General features: G+C 47.0%; 3 protein-coding genes across 8 annotated transcripts in view; 1 reads left to right on the top strand and 2 right to left on the bottom strand.

The window, feature by feature from the left end:
- Nucleotides 1–313: 313 nt before the first annotated feature.
- On the bottom strand, nucleotides 314–6,130 carry POFUT1 (protein O-fucosyltransferase 1). Its single transcript, XM_054218722.1, has 7 exons — nucleotides 5,923–6,130; nucleotides 5,715–5,836; nucleotides 5,418–5,600; nucleotides 4,073–4,185; nucleotides 3,174–3,366; nucleotides 2,674–2,916; nucleotides 314–2,238 (listed from the first exon to the last, which is right to left on the bottom strand). The coding sequence occupies exons 1-7, from the start codon at nucleotides 6,128–6,130 to the stop codon at nucleotides 2,050–2,052; spliced, it is 1,251 nt and encodes a 416-aa protein (XP_054074697.1). The 3' UTR covers nucleotides 314–2,049.
- The window catches only part of PLAGL2 (PLAG1 like zinc finger 2), a 15,426-nt gene continuing 1,562 nt past the window's right edge, over nucleotides 6,101–19,964 (top strand). The window contains exons 1-4 of one of the 4 annotated variants that reach the window (XM_054218829.1): nucleotides 6,101–6,233; nucleotides 9,287–9,396; nucleotides 10,910–11,305; nucleotides 12,217–12,812. In XM_054218829.1, coding sequence (XP_054074804.1) covers nucleotides 11,043–11,305; nucleotides 12,217–12,812 — 859 coding nt within the window. In that variant the 5' untranslated portion in view covers nucleotides 6,101–6,233; nucleotides 9,287–9,396; nucleotides 10,910–11,042. The other 3 variants (XM_054218826.1, XM_054218828.1, XM_054218827.1) reach the window with 3 other exon arrangements.
- TM9SF4 (transmembrane 9 superfamily member 4) overlaps nucleotides 15,746–19,964 on the bottom strand; it is a 26,242-nt gene continuing 22,023 nt past the window's right edge. Inside the window, exons 19-20 of one of the 3 annotated variants that reach the window (XR_008469047.1) lie at nucleotides 16,325–18,811; nucleotides 15,746–15,994 (exon numbers count right to left, since the gene is read on the bottom strand). The gene's annotated coding sequence lies outside the window, so the exon portion shown is untranslated. Of the gene's footprint in view, nucleotides 18,812–19,964 lie in introns of all 3 variants that reach the window. The other 2 variants (XR_008469048.1, XR_008469046.1) reach the window with 2 other exon arrangements.

Genomic DNA, 19,964 nt, shown 5'->3' with positions numbered 1-19,964 from the left:
ACGCCGCCACTTCCGTAGCGACCGGCCCCGCCGCCGCCCCCGGGGCCCGGATGGAGCCGGGACAAAGGGGCCACCGCCCCCGCCGAGCCCCGCGCACCTCCCGGAACCGGCGGCACGCCGAGGCCTGGCGGCAAGGGCGGCCCCGACCAGGCCGCACTTCACCATCCACAAACCCCACAAGTCGCATTTTTTACCCCAGCCGGGGAGCACCGTGCTGCTGCTCGGCCACCCCCGGGCCCGGGAAGGTGCCCGCCTCACGGGGCATCCAGCACGGAGTACAGCGGTGGAGGAAGGAATATCGATGCAATACGAGTGACTACAAAAGCAGGTTTTTATTATTACAAAAATTACATTTTTCTTTAAAAAAAAAAAAAACAACACAAACCACAAAACTTTTTTTTTTTTTAATACACTGTTTTCCCAATACTGTGCGGAAAGGCTGCCCTTGCCCTGCAGTGAGGCGAGGCGGCCCTGACAGCACCATCCAACATCACTAAGCGAGGAGCCTGCAGGTGTCCTGCTCCACCAGGACGCGGCCACAGGTCCCAAAACCACCAAATCCCAAAAATTTCTGAAAGCCAGCAACGAGGAAACAAGACATGAGTCTCTGCCACCCTGACATTTCAGGTACCGTCTCATTTAGCTCACTCCCTTGAGCCTTCAAACTCCTTTAAAGCTCAGGAACATTCAAGCAGGAAAAAACCCACCATCAAAAAGACATTTATTTAGCCTTAAACCCCAGTAACTGGTCAGACACAGCAGCATTTAGGCCGTAACAGTGCACTGGAGGCAGCCAGCCCTGGTACCACCGACTCACCTAAGGTGTGTTCTTAAAAAAAGAAACAGTACATTCTGTACTCAGTCTTTGGGAGAAAAAAAAAATAAATGAAAATATGTATATAAAATCACAGGAGTACCAAAAGGCATTGGTCAAGTTGAGTCTCACCACGCTGGGATTACCAGTGTTACCAGCGCTGAGCTGCACTGGGCCAAACTAAGGGGTTTGGGGCTGCCGTTTTACCGTCAGTGCATGCTTTCCACAGTTATCTCCCCACTGGAAACTAGCCCCACAGACAGGGGTTCTGTTGTCAGAGGGGTTACTTCACAAAGTACAAAAATAGACAAAAAACCCCACATAAACCCTTAAAATAGACCTAGGTATCACGTACACCAACCTCATTATGGCTACATTAAAAGTCCTAGCTTAAAACCAGTTCCATTTCTACCACAGACCTCCACCTGACACCAACAGCTACAAAGCTACAAGCCCTAAATCTCCAACTCTCAACAGGCTACAGATGATCTCCCGCCTGTGGCCCTGCAAGTGCCTGCTCCCCAGTTCCATACAAAGACGGGCTGAAGAGGCAGCTGCCACATTAAAACATTCCCCTGTTGCGCTTCAGTAGCACCACTGAAGAGATCCGCGTGCCCCACAGCTCTGCTGCGAAGCAGATATGAAACATCTATTGACAGGGGAATGGAAACTGAGGCACTGAGGTGACACAGCTCTAGTAAGGCAACAGCGGTACTCGATAAAACCTAGATCTTCTAATTTTTTTTGTCCTGAGGTTTATCTTGCACTCCTTTCCAGGGAATGTGATATTCCTGGCAACACTTCGCACTTAAAGAATTTATGGTCAGTTTTGGACAAGAAGCTTTCAAAACATTTCCAGGTAAAATTTAAGATTTAACGGAAAAAAAAAAAAGATATGGAAAAGAGGAAATCTGAGCAGCTGCTTCATCATGATTGCTGGCAAATCCCAAATACTGACAATGGAGAACTATATAAACTACATCTTAAAAACTATATATAGTTTATAGTTCCCTATAAACTACATGATTTAAAATTACTTTTCTGGTTGACCTCATGCTGGAAATACAGGAGAAGTCAGACAGAACAGTCAGTGAGGAGTATCACGGGCTGAAGCAGCTCTGCGGCAGCCTGACAGCGTGCTCTGCGGGCAGGAGAACACTGTTAGCACCAAGTGGTCCCTCAGCAAAGTACCAAGCTCGGAGCCCTGAAAACTACGGAGCTTGTTCCTCTTTCGATCAGAATTCATCCCGTAATCTTGGTGGGTGGTCCATGCCAAAAAATGAAGAGGGTTTTCCGTGCACGTCACGCTCTCTTTTCACAAAGGCAGTAAACGAAGAGACACAGTTCCCGATAAAATGATCGGACTGGCCAAGAATATACAAATCAATCTGAGGCACTTCTGGCTGCAAGCTAACAACCTTGATCTGCAGGGAAACAAGGAAAGCAAATTAATCCATTCATCTATTATTACAATCCAAATGCCTTGGCGTAATATTAGAAATGGGAATAGACAACAAGAAGGGAGTGGATTCTGTCTTAAGTTGCGCCATAACTCATTTATGAATACACAAGTGTCAAAACATTTTTGAAAATCACTTAGGTTTATTCAATTGAAGCCTTTTTCAGGGAGAAATTTACTACCGTGCAGGATAATGCTCTTCTTCCTCTCTAGGAAAGGAAGAGTTTTACAGTCTAATTTTTATTGCTATGAGCAAAATTTACTTTGAGATGCCAATATTTGTCTGTGAACAACGAATTACACAACTGCCTGCCTGCTGTCCGTGGCAGCAAATGGGCCAGAATCCAAGGAAGGTTCTTATTAACGCACTCCTGCCAGAACAGGTTCCCGAAAGACTCACCTTTCCTTGGAAGAACTGCTGTATTTCCGTCGTGTAGGGCTCAGAATCCGTAGCGATATAAACAGATTTAGCCTCTGTCTTTTTCACCCAGAGCTTGAGAGCACGCTTGATCTCTTTGAGGTCTGGCAGGCACATGTCCATGGTGAGAGGGACCGCAGCACTTCGGTCGTAGCCCACGCACTGAGGTGAAGCCATGAAGTGCGGCCCGGCTGTCCCGTCCTTTAACATATTGCAAGCATTTTTCTATTGGAAGAAAAAAAGAGAAAATAATCATGTTTGAACGGCAAGTGTGAGAAAACACTACCACATCCCCCACTTCTGCCAGCAGTGTTACAGCCTGTTTGAAAGAGGAATCCCGACAGCGTTTCTAACACACAGTGAGTTATCAAACACCAGCAGGGTTTGGGCTGCTGCCCCAGAAGCACAGCTCCTCTTTGGGCAGCTTCTTCCACAAGCATTAGCCACCTGAATACAGCAACCAGCCTCACACAGGAACATACCCAGTCTGAGCCGATCCTCAGGTGAATTCCTACGTAGGGCCTGACCAGCAGAGAATGAATATAGGCTTCTCCTTTCTTCACCATTTCATCAGACCACACCATGTACTTCTGGAGGGGCCGGTGCTCCTCTAAGACTGGAAACTGGGCCGGAGCTCCAGGTAAGGCGAGTACAGGGTGCTCAGACGGTGAAAACCTACAGAAAAAACCCCAGCAGACTGAAACACGACATAATCTTGCATGCTTCATCTTGTAAAGACTACTACACGTGGATTCTGTGAAGGTTAGAATGGAAACTAAAGCTGAAATACGCAGCATCTGTTGCTCCAAGTTTACCCAAGACAATCCTCAGCATTTTGCCATGTGAGCAGAATACTGAAGCATAACTCAGGTACTGTGTTTTACCTCAGACCCAGCAACAAATGAATTAGTATTATTTGACAGACAAAAGATAAGAATCTTAAACATATAGCACAAATAGCAATAAGAGCTTATGTTTCCACCCTGAACTAGAGCAATTCTGTCACCCAAACTTACTGATACAATTGAAGTAGCTCTGAAAACATGAAGTAACCAGCAAAATACAGTTCATGATTAGCAACTAAGAACGAAATTATTTTTGAAGAATAATTACCTATATAATCAATAAATACTGTAACTAAGTATTTCTGGATCAGAAATCAATCAGCCTAAGGGAGTTCACACCTAACAGTGCCCACAGGAAGAGCGTTCTCAGCAAATATTTAATGGAAAAAGCATTAAGATATTTAATTCTATTGCTAACTAACCACTTCAATTTCTCCCCCAAAATGCAAAGGCTTTACACAGTGACTCGCAGAACTGTTTCATGCGTTACTCATGCGTTACAGTGGCATGCCAACACTTTTCCATCTTCTTGCTACCTTTGGATCCAATGGTCCTTGTATGCAGAACTGAAGGAAATTCCCTTGAAGAGCTCAGACTTATCAAAATTCACTTGGAACTGATCCCAGAAGGGACCAAATGGATTTCCATCCTGCAAAGGAAAGACAAGTGCTCATTCAGCATATACGGAGAGCCTGAAAGACAGATCTAGCAAGATCCTGGGGTGCAGAGTCAAAGAGTTTTTCTGTTACAGGAGGAAAGCAGCCCAAATACAACAGCCTGTTTTTCACACATAAGCTCCACAAGGAAAGAGTGACACACACTAAAGAAAGTTAACTGAGAGCTAATGCAAAGACTGTTTTAAACGAACAATCTCTCAAACTTGTATTTAAAAGAGGTTGCTTTAAAACCAGGACAACTGTAACAGAGATGCAAAATGGGCAGAGACCAGTAAGCATTGTTGTTACAGATTTGCTCTCCTTACAGTCACGATCAAATCTGAAGTGATAAAACCTGTTTACACAAACCATCTTCCTGAATCCCGAGGATTTGCTGACAAAGAAAAGCATGAGAAGCTGGTGAAGGATCTTGAGCACAAATGTTATGAGGAGCAGCTGAGGCAGCTGGGGTTGTTCAGCCTGGAGAAAAGGACACTGAGGGGAGACCTTATCACTCTCTACAACTGCCTGAAAGGAGGGTGTAGGGGGACCCGGGGGGGAGGGGTGTTGGTCTCTTCTCCCAAGTAACAGGCAACAGGACAAGAGCAAATGGCCTCAAGTTGCACCAGGGGAGGTTTAGATTGGATATTAGGAAAAAAATTTTTTCACTGAAAGGGTTGTCAAGCATTGTAACAGGCTGCCTGGGGAAGTGGTGGAGTCGTCACCTCTGGAAGGATTTAAAAGACAGGTAGATGTTGTGCTGAGGGACATGGTTTAGAGGTAACTTGGCAGTGTTGGGTTAACAGTTGGACTCAATGATCTTGAGGGCTTTTACAACCTAAACGATTTTATGAGGGCACAGCATGCCACACACCGATAAACATGAGGAGGAACTTCTTTACTTTGAGGGTGGCAAAGCACTGGCACAGGCTGCCCAGAGAGGCGGTGGAGTCTCCGTCTCTGTAGATATTCAAAACCCACTTGGACGCATTCCTGTGCGACCTGCTCTAGGTGACCCTGCTCTGGCAGGAAGGCTAGATGATCTCCAGAGGTCCCTCCCAACCCCTATCATTCTGTAATTCTGTGAAAGGAATGCCATGTGGATGCATTTGGGGTGGAAAACTCATAAGTTTGCAAATCACTGGCAACCTAAATGAGTCGGTCATTCCCTTTGGAACCGCGACAGAATTAAACTGTGCCTACAGGGGATGCAGAAGGAACTCACCTTCATGGGACAAGTGCTTTTGTCAGCACTTCTCTGAGCTGCTGCTTCAAAGCAGTAAGCCACCCGCTTGCCAGGAGGCCAGTGAACGGGCGCCAGCTTCTCCATGAACTCCTCCAGGCTGATAACGCGGTGGTACTGCAGGAGCGGCTCCAGCTTGAAGTGCTCCATGTAGGGGACGTGCAGCTGGGAAGAACAGAGACCGCCTCAACTCACAGCGCCCCGGGAGCCGTACCTCACTCCACGGGGGGAGGCCGCAGCCCTGCCCGCCCCCTCCCCGCCCGGCCCCCGGGGGCTCACGTTGGTGTAGGGCGGGCGGTGATGGCGGTACTCGATCCACGGTGGCACAGCCAGGGTCCGGTTGAGGGCCCGGGCGAAGGCCAGGGCTCCCAAGAAGTGTTCGGCCTGGTTCCCGAACCGGCCTGCAAAGAGAGGGCGAGAGCGGGGCTCAGCCGGGGCCTGCACCGGGAGCTCTGCCGGAGGCTCCGCCGCGGCAGGAGAGCCTCACCCATGCAGGGACAGTAGAGCAGGTAACCGGCCGCGTCCCAGGCGAGCCCCGCGTCGCCTCCCGCCACCATCACCCCGAGGAGAAGGAAAAGCAGGAGAACCAGCGGCGCCGCCATGGCGGCCGGACGCAGGTCAACGAGAAACGGCCCTATCCCGGCATGCCCCGCGGCCCGCCGGAACGGCCTCTCTAAGCGGGAAGCGGCCACCATCGAGGCGGAAGTGAGAGAGCGACGTCACTCCCATAATGCCCCGCACAATGGGGCCGCCGGGGCCTGGGCCGGAGCCGCGCCTGGCGGGGCCCGGGGGAACGGGGTGAGTGTGGGGAGGAGGGGGGTGGAAAGGGGGGCGAGGGGCGGTGTCACGGCGGCCCCCTCCCCTCGGCGGCGGGGTCCCCTCAGGGGAGAGGGGGGCGTGTGAGGAGGAGGAGGAAGGGGGGGGCGTAGGCCGGGCCCGCCTCTCCCCCTCCCTCCCCTCAGGGCTGCGCCATGGTAACGGGGGGGGGGGGCGCGGCGCGGCACGTGTGTTCCCCCTGCCACCGGCCCGGTAGCATCCACGGACCCTTCCCCGAGGGGTGGGGGGACTCCTGTTTCCCTCCCGGTGCAACCGGCGGGGTGGGGGGGGGCGAGTTGCCCCTTCAACCGGCGGAGGTCCCCCCGGCACCTCCGCCGGTTGCAAGCAGCACGGCCGCACTCAGTCCTGGGGGCTTTGCAGCTACTTTGGAGCTGAGTGAGTTAAAAAACTTATTTTTTTTGTAGCATAAATAAATCATTCCGGAGACGTGTTGGCGTTTGGGGCTTTCCTGTTTGTGCAGGGAAGGCGTTTGGGGTTTTAAAACCCCCCTCTCTTGTCATGTCAGGGAAGCGGAGGGTGAAAAGGATGCTTTTCCCATCTGAAAATTATCCTCTGGGAACGGTGTGTCTGGTTACATCCTATGGGAAAGGTGCAGCAGCTTTTCCCTGGGATTTGAAAGTAAATGCAAATTTTACGCAGAGTTTTTCCAAAATCTGTAAGGGATCAAGCGCAGGAAACTGATAGTTGAGCTACCTGAGCAGCTCAACTAGAAAAATGAACCTGTTTGGATGTAAAAACTTAGGTATCTAGAAATGGACAAAGTCACTCACTGCAAAAAAATAGCGGTTTTCATAGGGGAAACCAGGGAATTGTAATGACACATGAGTTAGTGTTTGTGACTGTAGGAAAAACTGTAAAAAAAGGGTCAATACAAGATGCGTAGAGAGGTAGGAGAGTGATTTTTGCATCCAGGTGTGGCATTGGCAAGGCTGGTAGTGTGCATCTACATCTGGTATCTGCTTTTTCTTCCTTATAATTAATAAACCAATACTGGAAAATGACTGAGGACATAGAAAAGTCACAAAGTGGTCTGAGGTCTGGAAGCAGAGCCTTGCAGTCAGGTGTTGGAGCTGGACTTGATTAGAACGTTGTAAAGAAAAGTAAGGGGTGATTTTGTTATGCTGTGTGGGGGCTTTGAAAGGCCAGCTCCGAGGGATGTTGCTGCAGCGGTTTAAGGTGTTAAATGACCAGGTCACTGGTCATTGTGTAGGAAAGTCAATAAATGCACGAGTGCACCCGTGCCCCGGCCAGGCCGATGCCAGGCCTGACACTGTGGCTGGCATCGCTGCAGAAGCTGTGTTTGAAGCACGACGCAGGGCTGAGGCTGTACCCACCCTGGAGTCTAGTCTCTGCTTTCTGCCACGTAGCCGGTACCTTCCGCTTCAGCAAGTTTAAGCTTTAACAACTGAAAATAGCTTAGCAAACCTTAGTGGGGGACTGATCTGGCTGGCTGGGGGAGGGAAAATTTAAAAAGAGGTTGCTTTTCAGCTGAGTAAGTTCCTTCAACCACACCACCATGCAGCTGTAAAACAGCCTGGCCAGTGCAGTGCAGAAGCAGGTGGTGAAGACTGAGGGCGCACAGGAGTTCCTAGGTCAGCTTCTCTGTCCCTGCAGGAAGAAAAGGGACAGTGCTGGACCAGCCCCTTAGCAAAGGCAGAGCGGGACTCAGCAGGTAGAAACCAAGGACAGCCAGATACAAATCAGACAGAAGAGATGCCCTTTACAAAAGGGAAACCGCAGCGCCACAATCCAGGGGTTGGTCAGGCAGCCTGCCAGGCCCTGTGTCCCTGCCTCCCACTGCTGCTGCACACCCGTTCCAGCTAGATCAGCACAGCTTTGCTGTTGGTCCGGTCAGAGAACTCATCCAGGGTCCTTTTTATTTTTAGCCTAGGCAGTTCCCGATCTGGTTTCCAGCCTAGGTCACAAGGTTTTCCCGACCAGGCAGTGCTCCATCTCACAGGAGTGACTTTGAGGGGCAGAAATTATGCAGAAATGCTGTATCATTGAACCATACTTCGTGAAGGATTAAACAGTGGGACAAAATGGCAAAGCAGGTGGTGGACTGTATCCCAGGGACTTTCTGTGAAGCCCGAGAGCCTTTTTTGTACTATGTACCAACTCAGACATACCTCATTGTTTTCTGTGCAGTGACAAGTGGCTGGAATCTCATACATAGTATATGATCCATCAGTTTTTGTGAGCTCTTCTAGCTTGAATTTGCACAAACCTGATTACTGTAGTAATGGAGTGTTTCATATAAGTTAGCAGCCAGTGGGAATCCTCAGGTGGATCGTACTATTTTCCAGCTCTGTGTTCAAGCCACCAACCTTTTATCCTCTGTAGAACTGAAGCATAGAAAGATTCATCTTGTGATGGGAGTTTTCTGTAACTGACTTATCTGAGGTATCTGGAACTGTGTAGGCTAGACATATTTCCAGGACTAGTACAAAACTTTCTAAGATAACCAGGTTTCCTAGCTCTGCTACAAACACCGTGACCTACAAGATGTTCTCCAAACAAATGCAGGTGAAGTGTTTCCACACAGGCGGTGACTTTCTGTCTGGTAGCTACAGTTATAGTGAGCAGGGAGCATGTTGGAAACATTATTTGGAGCAATGTAACTAAGAAAACTAGTTGAGATTTTTAAAAATGTTAATATCTAGATCAGGCAGAGAGTTTTCTAGCCAAGCCTGAAGTATGTCGTTAAGCTTCCAGGGCTACTGTGTTTCACTGATACTAGGCGAGACCCTCATCTTGTTTTTTCTTTCTTATTCCACAGCTGTCAAGAGTGTCCTAGGACATGCATTTAGACTTAGAAACAGGCCCAAATAGGTAGAGTCCTTTTTCTTGCTAGACCCTTACAGTTTTAAAGGAAAGTTGATGAAATTTTACAATAATCAATTACAGAGATTACCATATCTTAACTCATTTGTATCTGGGCTTCTGCTCTGAAGGTGATAGTTTATGTGCCTTGCTATTAAAGACAGCAAAATTCAAATTCTGTCTTCTTTCAGGTAGCTTTGAAACCGGCACAGATGGCTGAGCTTATTCAGAGGGAAAGAAGCAACTACCTGGTGAAAGCGGCAGAGGGTCCCGTAATGTGTGCACAGCTCTGAAGCAGGAGGTAGAGAACACTGATCTTTTCCAGCACACATCTCATACAGAGGTGGAATATTCATGGTCTCAGACACCTAGATACGAAGACTGCTCTGAACTGCAGGACTCCTGCACCCTGAGGAGTAGGAGCAGCCGTCACATCACACTGGGTTGTACCAAAGCGGCACCTCAGCAGTTCTAGTCTTTTATTGTTCTGCTCTGCCTGAGTAGAGTCAGCCTGCACAAAACTCAATTCTGTTCTTAATGGACATTTCCAAACCTCATAATGACGTATTTTCTTGGAGTCATCCCATTTCCCGCTGTTTTCCATCCTGAGGGAACTGCTCACAGTATTGTGAGTGATGGTGTAGTTACAGTTACTGTTGTTTCAGCTATTCATAACGTTCAGTGGTGCACTTTCTTAATGGGGGTTGGTTAGTTCCCTCGTAGTTGCACATCCTGCCTACAACTGGCACTCGTGTTGATGTGCAGGCAGGAAGTTCCTCCCTCTGAAGCAATCATGGAGTGAGAAAGAACTTGAGGGTTTGATGCTATTTTAAGAAGAGTTTCTCAGGCAGCTAAATTCAGTGAAAGAGCTCTTTTCTGAGGTTTTTATTTCAGTTAATTGTTTACCAGTTTAGGTGTTAGTAGAACCATATAAAAAAGCGGTACTTTACCAATAAGACAAACAGAACTCAAGAACAGCCTACCAAGAGAGATTAATGTAGATTTTCATGAACATGAAAGCCAGCAGAGCATACAGGAGGTATATTTTGTTGAACAGGAAACTGTTTGAGCTCCCATTATCAATGGATGAGTGTGTAAAAGAAAAAAAATATTAAAAATGGCTCATTATTGTAGAAAACTTGCTAATCCAGAGAGGCAGAATCTGCCCGACAGTAGGAAAGTGAAAATACAATGACTAATCATACCCTGAAGAGAAGCAGCATCTGTTGCCTTCCTGAAAAAGGTGTGATGTTGCTGATAATAGTAAGTTTTCTTCCCCAGCCCTGTTGACCCCTGTGTGGTAATTCAGATTGGTTTCCTAGGAGATGGTTTTACTAGTGCACCAGGCTGGTAGCAAAGTGGATAAAAAAAAAAAATACAAGAGAACCTTAGTTTCTCTAAGAAGCTCTAGAAGGAAATTGCATGTAAGCAAAGATCAAGAGCAAGTGAGAACAGACTATGAAGAACATGAAAAAAGGGGATGAGGAGTGATCCACAAAACACATGGGGAAAGGTGAGGTATTCGGTGCTACAAAGAGACACGTATCTACAATATTTCAGGAGAAAAGGCATGTAACAGGTAACATTGGCTCTTAATAGTTGCAAAAATGTAATTCAGAAAAAATTTGACATAATTTCATTTAGGTAACAGGGGTTAAGGGAGAAAAGAATGAAACACATTCTGGAGATGGGAGTTTCCCGTGTCTGTGAACACGCATCTTCACATGTTTGTAATGCTTGTTGAATGCTCACATGCATTTGTGTGCACAGGTGAAAGATGCAGTGTCTTAACACCAACCCTTCTGTGATTTCAGATGAAGATGTTTTGCTATTAAAGCAGTTTGGTCACAGAGGGTTCCAACAGAAAACTGCACCAGGACAACATCCCAGCAAGATGCCTGCAGGCTCGAGTTCTGCTTGACATGGCCGTGTTCTACTAGACCTGCCATGACGGCATTTTTTCCTAGTGTTCCCAACTGGATTCAAGATGCAAAGCAGGAGGAGGAAGAGACAGGCTGGAAATTAGTCCCCAGACCAAGAGGTGAAGAGACCGAAAGTCAGGGAAAATGCCAATGTGAAATATCGGAGACCTCCTTCACTAATGTGGACAAGCTGAGAACTCACACACTTTCTCATACTGAGCAGAGACCGTACAACTGCCCTCAGCTGCACTGTGGCAAAGCCTTTGCTTCTAAGTACAAGCTATATAGGTAGGTAACTGCCGAACAGTGCTCCCCTACCAGAAGAGAGGGGAAAACCCCTCCATCATGTTTTTTTGCTTGAATTTCTGAGAAGGTGGAGGAGGGGAAATGCCCTTGTTGCCTCGCAAAGCAGTTGAGTCCCAGATGTTACCATACTTGGCATCTCTTTAAGCACCTTCCAGAGAACCTCAGTTAATATTTTATTCTGAGCTCAAGCTGTTTTCTGTTTTACTAAGGAGGAAATTGAATCAGAAAGTGAAGTTCACAGACTAAAAAACAAAATGAAAAGCAAGAATAGCATTCACATTTCTTAAGCTCTACCTCTGACTTTAATCACAGGAATATTTCTACTGCAGCTATTCTAGCGTGAAGCAGAGTTCCTACTTATGTACTGAAATATAGCAGAGAATAATTAAATTATATGATCGCTAGTAACTTGAAACTAGATGAACCACGGTGTCAGAGAGCGTCAGATACAAGGTGAAATCAGTCCACAGTGGCTGACAACAGACATTGCCACAGTCTGATGCCTCCTGATGAAATGAACCCATCTCACCGGCAGGCAAGCATTTCTTGTCATATACTACCAGCGTTTTCTTTGTCATTTCCCCCTTTGATAGCCTCAACAGAGAGAACAGGAGCCAAGTAGATGAGTGAAATAGACCTGTGCAGAGGTGGTGTATTCTAGGGAGGACAGGCACTGCTGAGACAGACTCTAACTGTTGCTTGAAACATTGTGCTTCTGTGCCTGGAGAGTCCCCGCTGCCCAGGCTGTCGGGGCAGCATCCTTAGTGGTGGTAAAATGCCATCTGGGATTTTTGTGGCCGAAGTGTAGAACACAAAGAAAATTTCAAAAAAGTAGCGTGTGTTGTTTTAGGGGTTGGACACTAGTCTAAACTTTCCTACTTTTCTCTCAAAAGGCATATGGCCACGCACTCTGCTCAGAAGCCTCATCAGTGTATGTACTGCGAGAAGATGTTTCACCGGAAAGATCACCTTCGCAACCACCTTCAGACCCACGATCCCAACAAGGAGGCCCTCCATTGTCCTGAGTGTGGCAAGAACTACAACACAAAACTCGGCTTCAGGCGACATCTGGCCATGCATGCAGCTGCCAGTGGTGATCTCAGCTGCAAGGTATGCCTCCAGACCTTTGAAAGTACCCAAGTCCTGCTGGAGCACCTCAAAGCTCATTCTAGGCGGGCTTCTGGTGGAGCGAAGGAAAAGAAGCATCCATGTGACCACTGTGACAGGCGCTTCTACACCCGGAAAGATGTGCGGAGACACTTGGTAGTGCACACGGGGCGGAAGGACTTCTTGTGCCAGTACTGTGCTCAGAGGTTTGGGAGGAAAGATCATCTGACCAGGCACATGAAGAAAAGCCACTCCCAGGAACTGCTGAAGATTAAGACGGAGCCAGTTGACATGCTGGGTCTCCTAAGCTGCAGCTCATCTGTCGCAGTGAAAGAAGAGCTGAGTCCCGTCCTGTGTATGGCATCCAGAGACATGATAGGTGGTAAGAGCTTCCCTGGCATGTTGCCTGTGGGCATGTACAGCACGCATCTCCAAACCATGCCAAGCTCAGGAATGCCCCATTCTTTGGTTCCTAATTCTCTTCCAATGGGAATGAGCTATCCTCTGGAGTCTTCTTCTCCCATCTCCTCCCCACCGCAACCTCCTCCAAAGTATCAGCTTGGATCTACCTCATATCTGCCTGAGAAACTACCCAAAGTAGAGGTGGACAGCTTTTTGTCAGACTTCCCTGGCAGCCTGTCTCTCTCATCTGGTGAGCCTCAGTCCTCTTCGCCTCAGCCGCCCCCCCTGGATGAGGCTTTGCTTTCCAAGAGCCCTGCTAACCTTTCAGAGGCTCTCTGTGCTGCTAACATGGACTTTTCTCATCTTCTTGGCTTCCTCCCCCTAAATCTTCCTCCTTGCAATCCACCTGTATCATCAGGGGGGTTGGTCATGAGCTACTCACAGGGGGAGACACAGCCACTGCTTACCACTTTGCAACATCAACCTCAAGAATCTCCTGGAGCTGGGGCCTCGCTGAACTTTGGGCCCCTTCATTCATTGCCCCCTGTCTTCACCTCCAGCTTGAGCACAACCACGCTGCCACGTTTCCACCAGGCATTCCAATAAGCTGAAAATGGCACTGGAGAACAGATCTTTCAGTCACCCTTTTGTGGAGAGCCTTAAAAACGCACAACTCTTACTTCCCTTTGGGGTGTGAAAGCTTTGCAAAGCTGTTTCAGACAGGAGGTTTCTGATCTCTGGAGGGAGCACTTGTAGACTGGAACAGCAGATATCCCCATGCAAGTCCCAGTCCTGTACAGCAAAAAGATTTCAGCTAATAGACTGGATATATTTTATCTAATTTTTAATCTGTGAATCAGGAGCCACGCTTAGCACTGACCTTCCCTGAGATCCTGGAGCTATGTTCCTCTTTGGGAAGGGACTGTCCCTGAGAAGGAGTTGAGACTCTTTCATCTTGGGCTAAACTTTTGAAGAGTCCAGCTTCCATTTCATGTTATCACACTGCAATTCTGGCAAAACAGCCAACACCTCCACACGGAGAAGGAGGAGAAGTCAGGATACCCGCTCTGTATGAAGCCAACAGGGAAGAGGCTGTCCTTCCCCACTACCTCTCATCCCATCACCTAATACAGCTTACTCCACCGAATACAGCTTACTCCACATCAGTGTTAAGCAACAAAACCGTTTACATAGTGAATTCGGAGACATCACCTCGTTCTTCTTGGCGGAGCCGTTAGGTTAAACTCATTACAGCGAACGTTGTTTACACAACACAAATCTGTTTCTGCCATTACAAAAATAGGAGGCACCAGAATACACTGGTTTTATATCTGGTGTAGCTAGAACACTGTTTACACAATGAAGTCAGGTTGCACTGATTTCTCTTCACTTACCATGTTCTTCCCCCATGGGGAAATACACTGCTTTTTGGACCACTTCAGCCCCTGCCACTGCAGGCAGCAGCTTCCCGCGTTCTCTCTCTGGCTATCCACATGTCAAGGGGATGGAGCAGCTCTCACAGCTTAGCTTGTTTTTGTGGTGTATGGATAGAGCCCTTTTAAATATCTCCCCCAGGCAAACAGATTGTGCATCTGTTCTGGAAACCAAAGCATGTGAAAAAGCTAGGTTAGGAGCTCGGGGCCGGCAGCATTGAGTACTGTCGTACAGATGAGAACAGGCTGTGGGCCCCTGCTCCGTAGGTTCCCTTGAGATGAGGAACAGAATATGAGTTTCTAGGTTTTTTTAACCATAAAAAAAGTTCAGTGAGGTCAGTGCGCTTTTGGCTTATCCATGAAGCAGTCTCAAGAGATATTTTACCTCAGTCCCAGGGTGATAACATCCACGAATCAGGAGGAAAAATTGGTCCCAGCTTCAGGTACACTCTTATCAGTGTATGCGGAGCATTTTCCCCAACACTAATAGCTCTAACAAACGCTGAGGGTTTGGGCCTGCAGTCACCCTTTCACTTAGGATTTGGTTCCACTGGCCTTTTTGTTCTCTCCTTCTCGAGCCTTGCCTCCTGAAGCTAAAGTCCTGCTTCCCCTGCTCCCTTCCTCACCTTTTAAATTCTTCCATGAACTCTCTACCTACCGAGGGCAGAAGGGTTACACTGGTAAGTGGCAGCCAGCTGCGGGTGTCACTTAGCATCTGTATCATCCCCTGCTCTCGTTTTCCTGGGCACTTGTACTGCAGATGGTAACATATGGAGGTCAATCTCACTATATGTTGGCGTGTGTTTATGAATATAGACACACAGATCTTCATACCTCAGCATGGAGGAACCATTGTAGGCCAATATTAACCAGGAAATTTGTCAATATTGTTCTCCATAAATCTAGAAAATGCAAAATCTACCTCTACTCTGTAATCAGCTCCTTCAATGAAGCCAGATACCGTTCTTCCTTCACCTCCCCAGAGTACATCCGTTCTAGTCAGTGCATATTAGTTTCTGCTGAGCCATTGATCCCACAGCGTGACATTAGCCATGCCTCGTTTGTCCATAGGCTTGTCCCCTTTCCATTTTACTCAAGAATTTTATTTTTAATTTAGCTTAGTAATTCTCCCCAGAATGACTGTTTAGTGATCCATTGATTCTCCAAAACATAGACCAGTTGTTTTAGGTTAGCCAGCAATGCTGCAAATAATACTTTTGTATCAAAATGTAATATAAGATTTATTTACCTCAGCAATATCCTGTGGCAATGATCTCCCCGAGTTAAATGCAGTACTTCCTTTTCTCCACTGTAAAATGTTGCCTTTCGAAGTTCAACGAGTGCCTTCTTGTTCTCTAACGTAGAAAAGGTAAATAGGGCGTTTCAGCTAGTCTTCTGTTTACCGTCATTGAATACCTCAGGCCTGTCTTCTTTTCTCTTTGTAAATTAAAGAGTTTCACACTGTTATCAATTATATGCAAGCCTTATCCCTGCCTTCAGTTGAGAGGATATTTTTTTTTTTTTTAGAACTAAATGGTCAGAACTGATCACTTACTGCAAGTGAGGATTATCAGATTTATGCAATGCCATCATACACCTTCTTCCGTTTCAGGACATTCAGCTTTCTTGCTTTTTGCCTGCATTGTACTCTGAACAGATGTCATCACTGGAATTCCTTTAGCAATGGTAGCTAAACTTAGAGCCAGGCATCTTTTTTCCTACCAGTAGTCTGTCAAAGAATAAATGGAATTCATTTTGCTATTATTTGCACGTGTGATTTGCTTTCCGCAGCTATTCTAACAAGCAGAATTGCAATAACGTCTGTCAATGAAAGGAAAGTCTAATCCAGCAAAGAGCATGTTCAGAGCCAGCGGGCTGGAGCCGATACCAGGTATTTGCACTGGAAAATGGATTCAAAGTTCCCGTTCCACAAGAGTTTTTAATCTGCAAGTATTTTGTCAGCTGGTCTAAACTAACGGGGCTACTTCCATTTGAAATACTAAGTATGCAATTCACCAAACAAGTTATTTCCTGAAGCTAGGTAGCGAAAAACTCTTACCTGTTCATAAGAAAAAACTTCGAGCATCTAAGCTACACCTCTTGGGAATCTTAAGTTCATTAGGAAGCACGTACTGAGCTGTTATGAAAATCAGTAGAAATCAGCTTAGACAAGCTCCTGCTGATGCGGCTGTAGGTAAAATACAACGTTAAACTTGCCACGCTGTGAGGATGATCGCTGCAGCACGGCCTGGAAAGCTGTTCTGGTGTATATGGGCAGGAGGGAATGGCAGCCATTATGCTAGCTGTGGGATATAAAAAAAAAACCCCAAACATTTCATCCCAGAAGGGGTTTGGTTTTGTTTTTAAAATCAAGGTTGAAGTCAACACACTACTTTCTTTCCTAACATCATTATTAATGTAGGTAATCGGAGACTGCAGGGAAGGATGGTGAATATGAAACAGACCCGTAGCATCAGTGTCCATGAACACAGGACCAAGCATTACAGTTACACACAGCCATTCTTTGGCCCATCACCAAGGACCACGAGTTAGGGGCTCCAGGTGCAGGATACTGCTGCCAGTCAGCCAGGACAAATACAAATTAAGCCACCTTGGGAGGGAGGTACAAAATATTTTTGATGGAAGAGAGGAGTTTTTAAAGTGGTATTTTCAGAGTCTCAATGAATACAGGAGACAGCAAGCAAGGCTGGACTTTACACCAAGACAGGGCAGCAGAGAAGCGCTGAGATTGGAAACACCAGCTGTGTGAAAGCAAGACAACTCAAGAGGATGAACCTGTCAGAACTGATGAAACTCACCTGTAATAAACATTATGTCTCACGCTCTTATCCCACAAATGGCGTACAAGGCAGCCACTAAAGATATAGAGCATTTTAAGTGCTAAATGGAGGACTGTATCAGAAAGGTAGCATCAGATTAAGCCCAAGAGGAGCAATTACAGCAAATAATTGGTCAGGAGGGTTTAGTTAAGTAAAGGAATATTTTAAAGTGTGTCTGACTTGGGGGGCGTTCGAGACCAATAGGAACAGTGCAGACAACTAAGATATAAAAATCATAGAGCTCGAGTCTGTGAAAGGACAGGACATGAATGTGCCACCCATTATAAATTAGACCATAGATTCTCAAGAAGGCAAGGACATATCATCCCCCTAGAAATATGTACAATTCCAGCGTGCTCGTTAGAAAATACACAAGACAAGCCATTTCCATGGCAGCAGAGGGTTAACTCACCTAGCCAGCCCTTCCCAGGCTCACATTTCTGGAGCTGTGTGAAAGTCTGAAGATCTTTTTCCCCATGGGATTACAGCTCGCTCAAAATCCATTTGTATGAAGGAACAACATGTTAACTTGCATTTGCTTCCACTGAATTTCACTTGACAGAATATCCACGTAGGGCGTTTTGACAGACCCCGTTCAGCTGTCTCACAATAGTGCCTGCTCTTTAGCCGTAGCGTTGAAAAATTTTGTCACTTCAATGGGAATCCCTTTTTTCCCTCCAGTAGATTGATGATTTCGGTACTTTTGTTGGGAGCTCAGCTCTTTGTTCTTTAATTCCTTCCTTGCTGACAGGTGAATAGCAGCTGCTTGGAAGATTTCCTGCAGTTCACTAAAAAAACCCTATTTCCTTTCTCTACCATTGCATCACCTTTGCTATCTGGAAAGAATAACCCCGCAGAGGCATTTTCTACTGCCTGCAATTAAAATTTTTACAAAGAAATCTTCAAAGATGCTCTCCCCATCACCTTACCTTCTTGCTTATCCTCTCTAATCCTGGTTACTCAGGCTCACTGAGTTCTCCCTCGGGTGCCTATTTTTAGTTAATTGCCTGCCCGAGCCGATAGTCTGCCACCGAAGAGTGAATTGGATGAATGGCTCAAACAGAACCACTTCATTAAAACTTCAGGGGTTTCCACCTTTATCCAACAATTCCTTCCTTTTCATAACTTATTTCTTATATTTTTCCCGGTTCTCAGAGATGGGAGTCGCTATCTGAAGCTCTGAGTACAATTCCGACACCCGCCTGGTAGGAGAAGGCAGTTTGGTTTAGCCTCGTCCGCTGGACCAGGACTCAGGAAACCCTGACTCTGTTTTCAGTCGTATCACTGACCCTGGCACCTCTCACCCTTTCCGTGCCTGTTTCCCTGTAACGGGCCACAGTGATACCGAGCCTCCCTTGTGACACAGGGCACCACTGACACGGGACCGTTATTTCCCGTTCCTCACCCATTCCCACCAGTGTCCAGTGTCAGTAGACTTCTCTCAGGTTCTGCTTGTCCCTGCACCACAATCAACGCACACTCGCATCGGGCTCACCTCCGTACTATTCCCCTCCCCTGTGATGTACTCACTTCATTCTGGTGAGTAACCAGGATCCTTCAGGAATCCTTCTGGGCATTTCAGCCGTTCTGTAGCTCCCAGTAAGGAGTTTTCTTCCAGAGCACTTCCTCAGCAGGCTCCTGCGTGATCTGCACCCGGAGCCATCTCCACACGGTTTCACGGACCGCTTGCCACTAAGTGCTTTAGACTGTCACAGAAACGGGTCAAGCAAGAATTGAACAGGTGATCAGAAAATGATACCCAGGACGCAGATCATGTTCTTCTCACAAATCTACACCACGAGATGAGCTTAGCTTTTCTATCAAAAACACATTTTATTTCTTATGTGCACAGGTAGGCTTGCAGGAAGAGACTGAAGCATCTTCCTCACTGTGTGCTCGTAGCTGAAGCTAGGTCTGCAGTAGCCCTTTCCACCAGTGTCTAAATACCTGCACGCACAAAGAATGTACACGACACGGAGGCAGCTTCTCTGTAGTGGGAGATCACAGCGACAAGGAAAGTTCAAGGCATTGCAGAAGATAAAGAACAGGGAATTTGGAATCCATTTTTCTTTATTACTACTAAATAGGTCAGCTTTTCATTTTCAGTTAGGGAAAAAAATCCTCAACTTTAAAGCCTCTTGTTAAAAAACAACCGTCCCTCATTTTACCAGCTGTCTTCACCTTCATTCTCACCATCTATGTCACATACCGTGTCTTTCTTTGAAACTACTATGCAAGCGGATCACCAGCTGCAATGCAGAATGCCCCGAGATGATAAAGCACAGCTCTGCACGAAGTCTGCAGGGCAGGAACAGCTCCAGCATCTCTCGCCCAGCACACGGGGCCTGGCTGGTTTAGCGTCCAGGTGAACAGCATCTGCCCCAGCAGACCATTTTCCTGTGCAGCTCAGTGTCTGTCACTTGAAGGTAACACACAAGCTTCTGCTTACGGAACTCACCAGCACGCCCTGCTTAAAGATGCAACTGAAAATGGTGCAAAGCCTGCGTATTCGAGCGGAGAGCTGGCATTGAGAGTGGGCAGATTCCATAACTTCTGCTGGAAGCTTGTCTTTGAGTTTATGACTTCTCCTTGCCCTACTGAGTGCCTCAGCCTTGACTGCTTTGTGGGTTTTCCCCCCCTTCTAGTGATCCCTGATATCTAGAAACTATTCTTAGAAAGGTTGGTTTGTAACATTTGTACTGGTATTTTCCTTAAATGAGGATATTGAATGAAAACCTAGAGATACCTGCCTTCGAGGTGGCCTGACAACCGGGTGGCTTCAAGAGGGACGGCAGAGGGAACGTGGGGAAGCCATGAAGACTCGCCCTTGGGCGCAGTCGAGCTCCGAAACTGCTGCTG

Source organism: Rissa tridactyla, chromosome 12, assembly GCF_028500815.1.
Source record: "Rissa tridactyla isolate bRisTri1 chromosome 12, bRisTri1.patW.cur.20221130, whole genome shotgun sequence".
Taxonomy (NCBI): Eukaryota; Metazoa; Chordata; class Aves; order Charadriiformes; family Laridae; genus Rissa; species Rissa tridactyla.
Note: the sequence above shows the minus strand (reverse complement) of the source record. Positions and strands in the feature narration are given on the sequence as shown.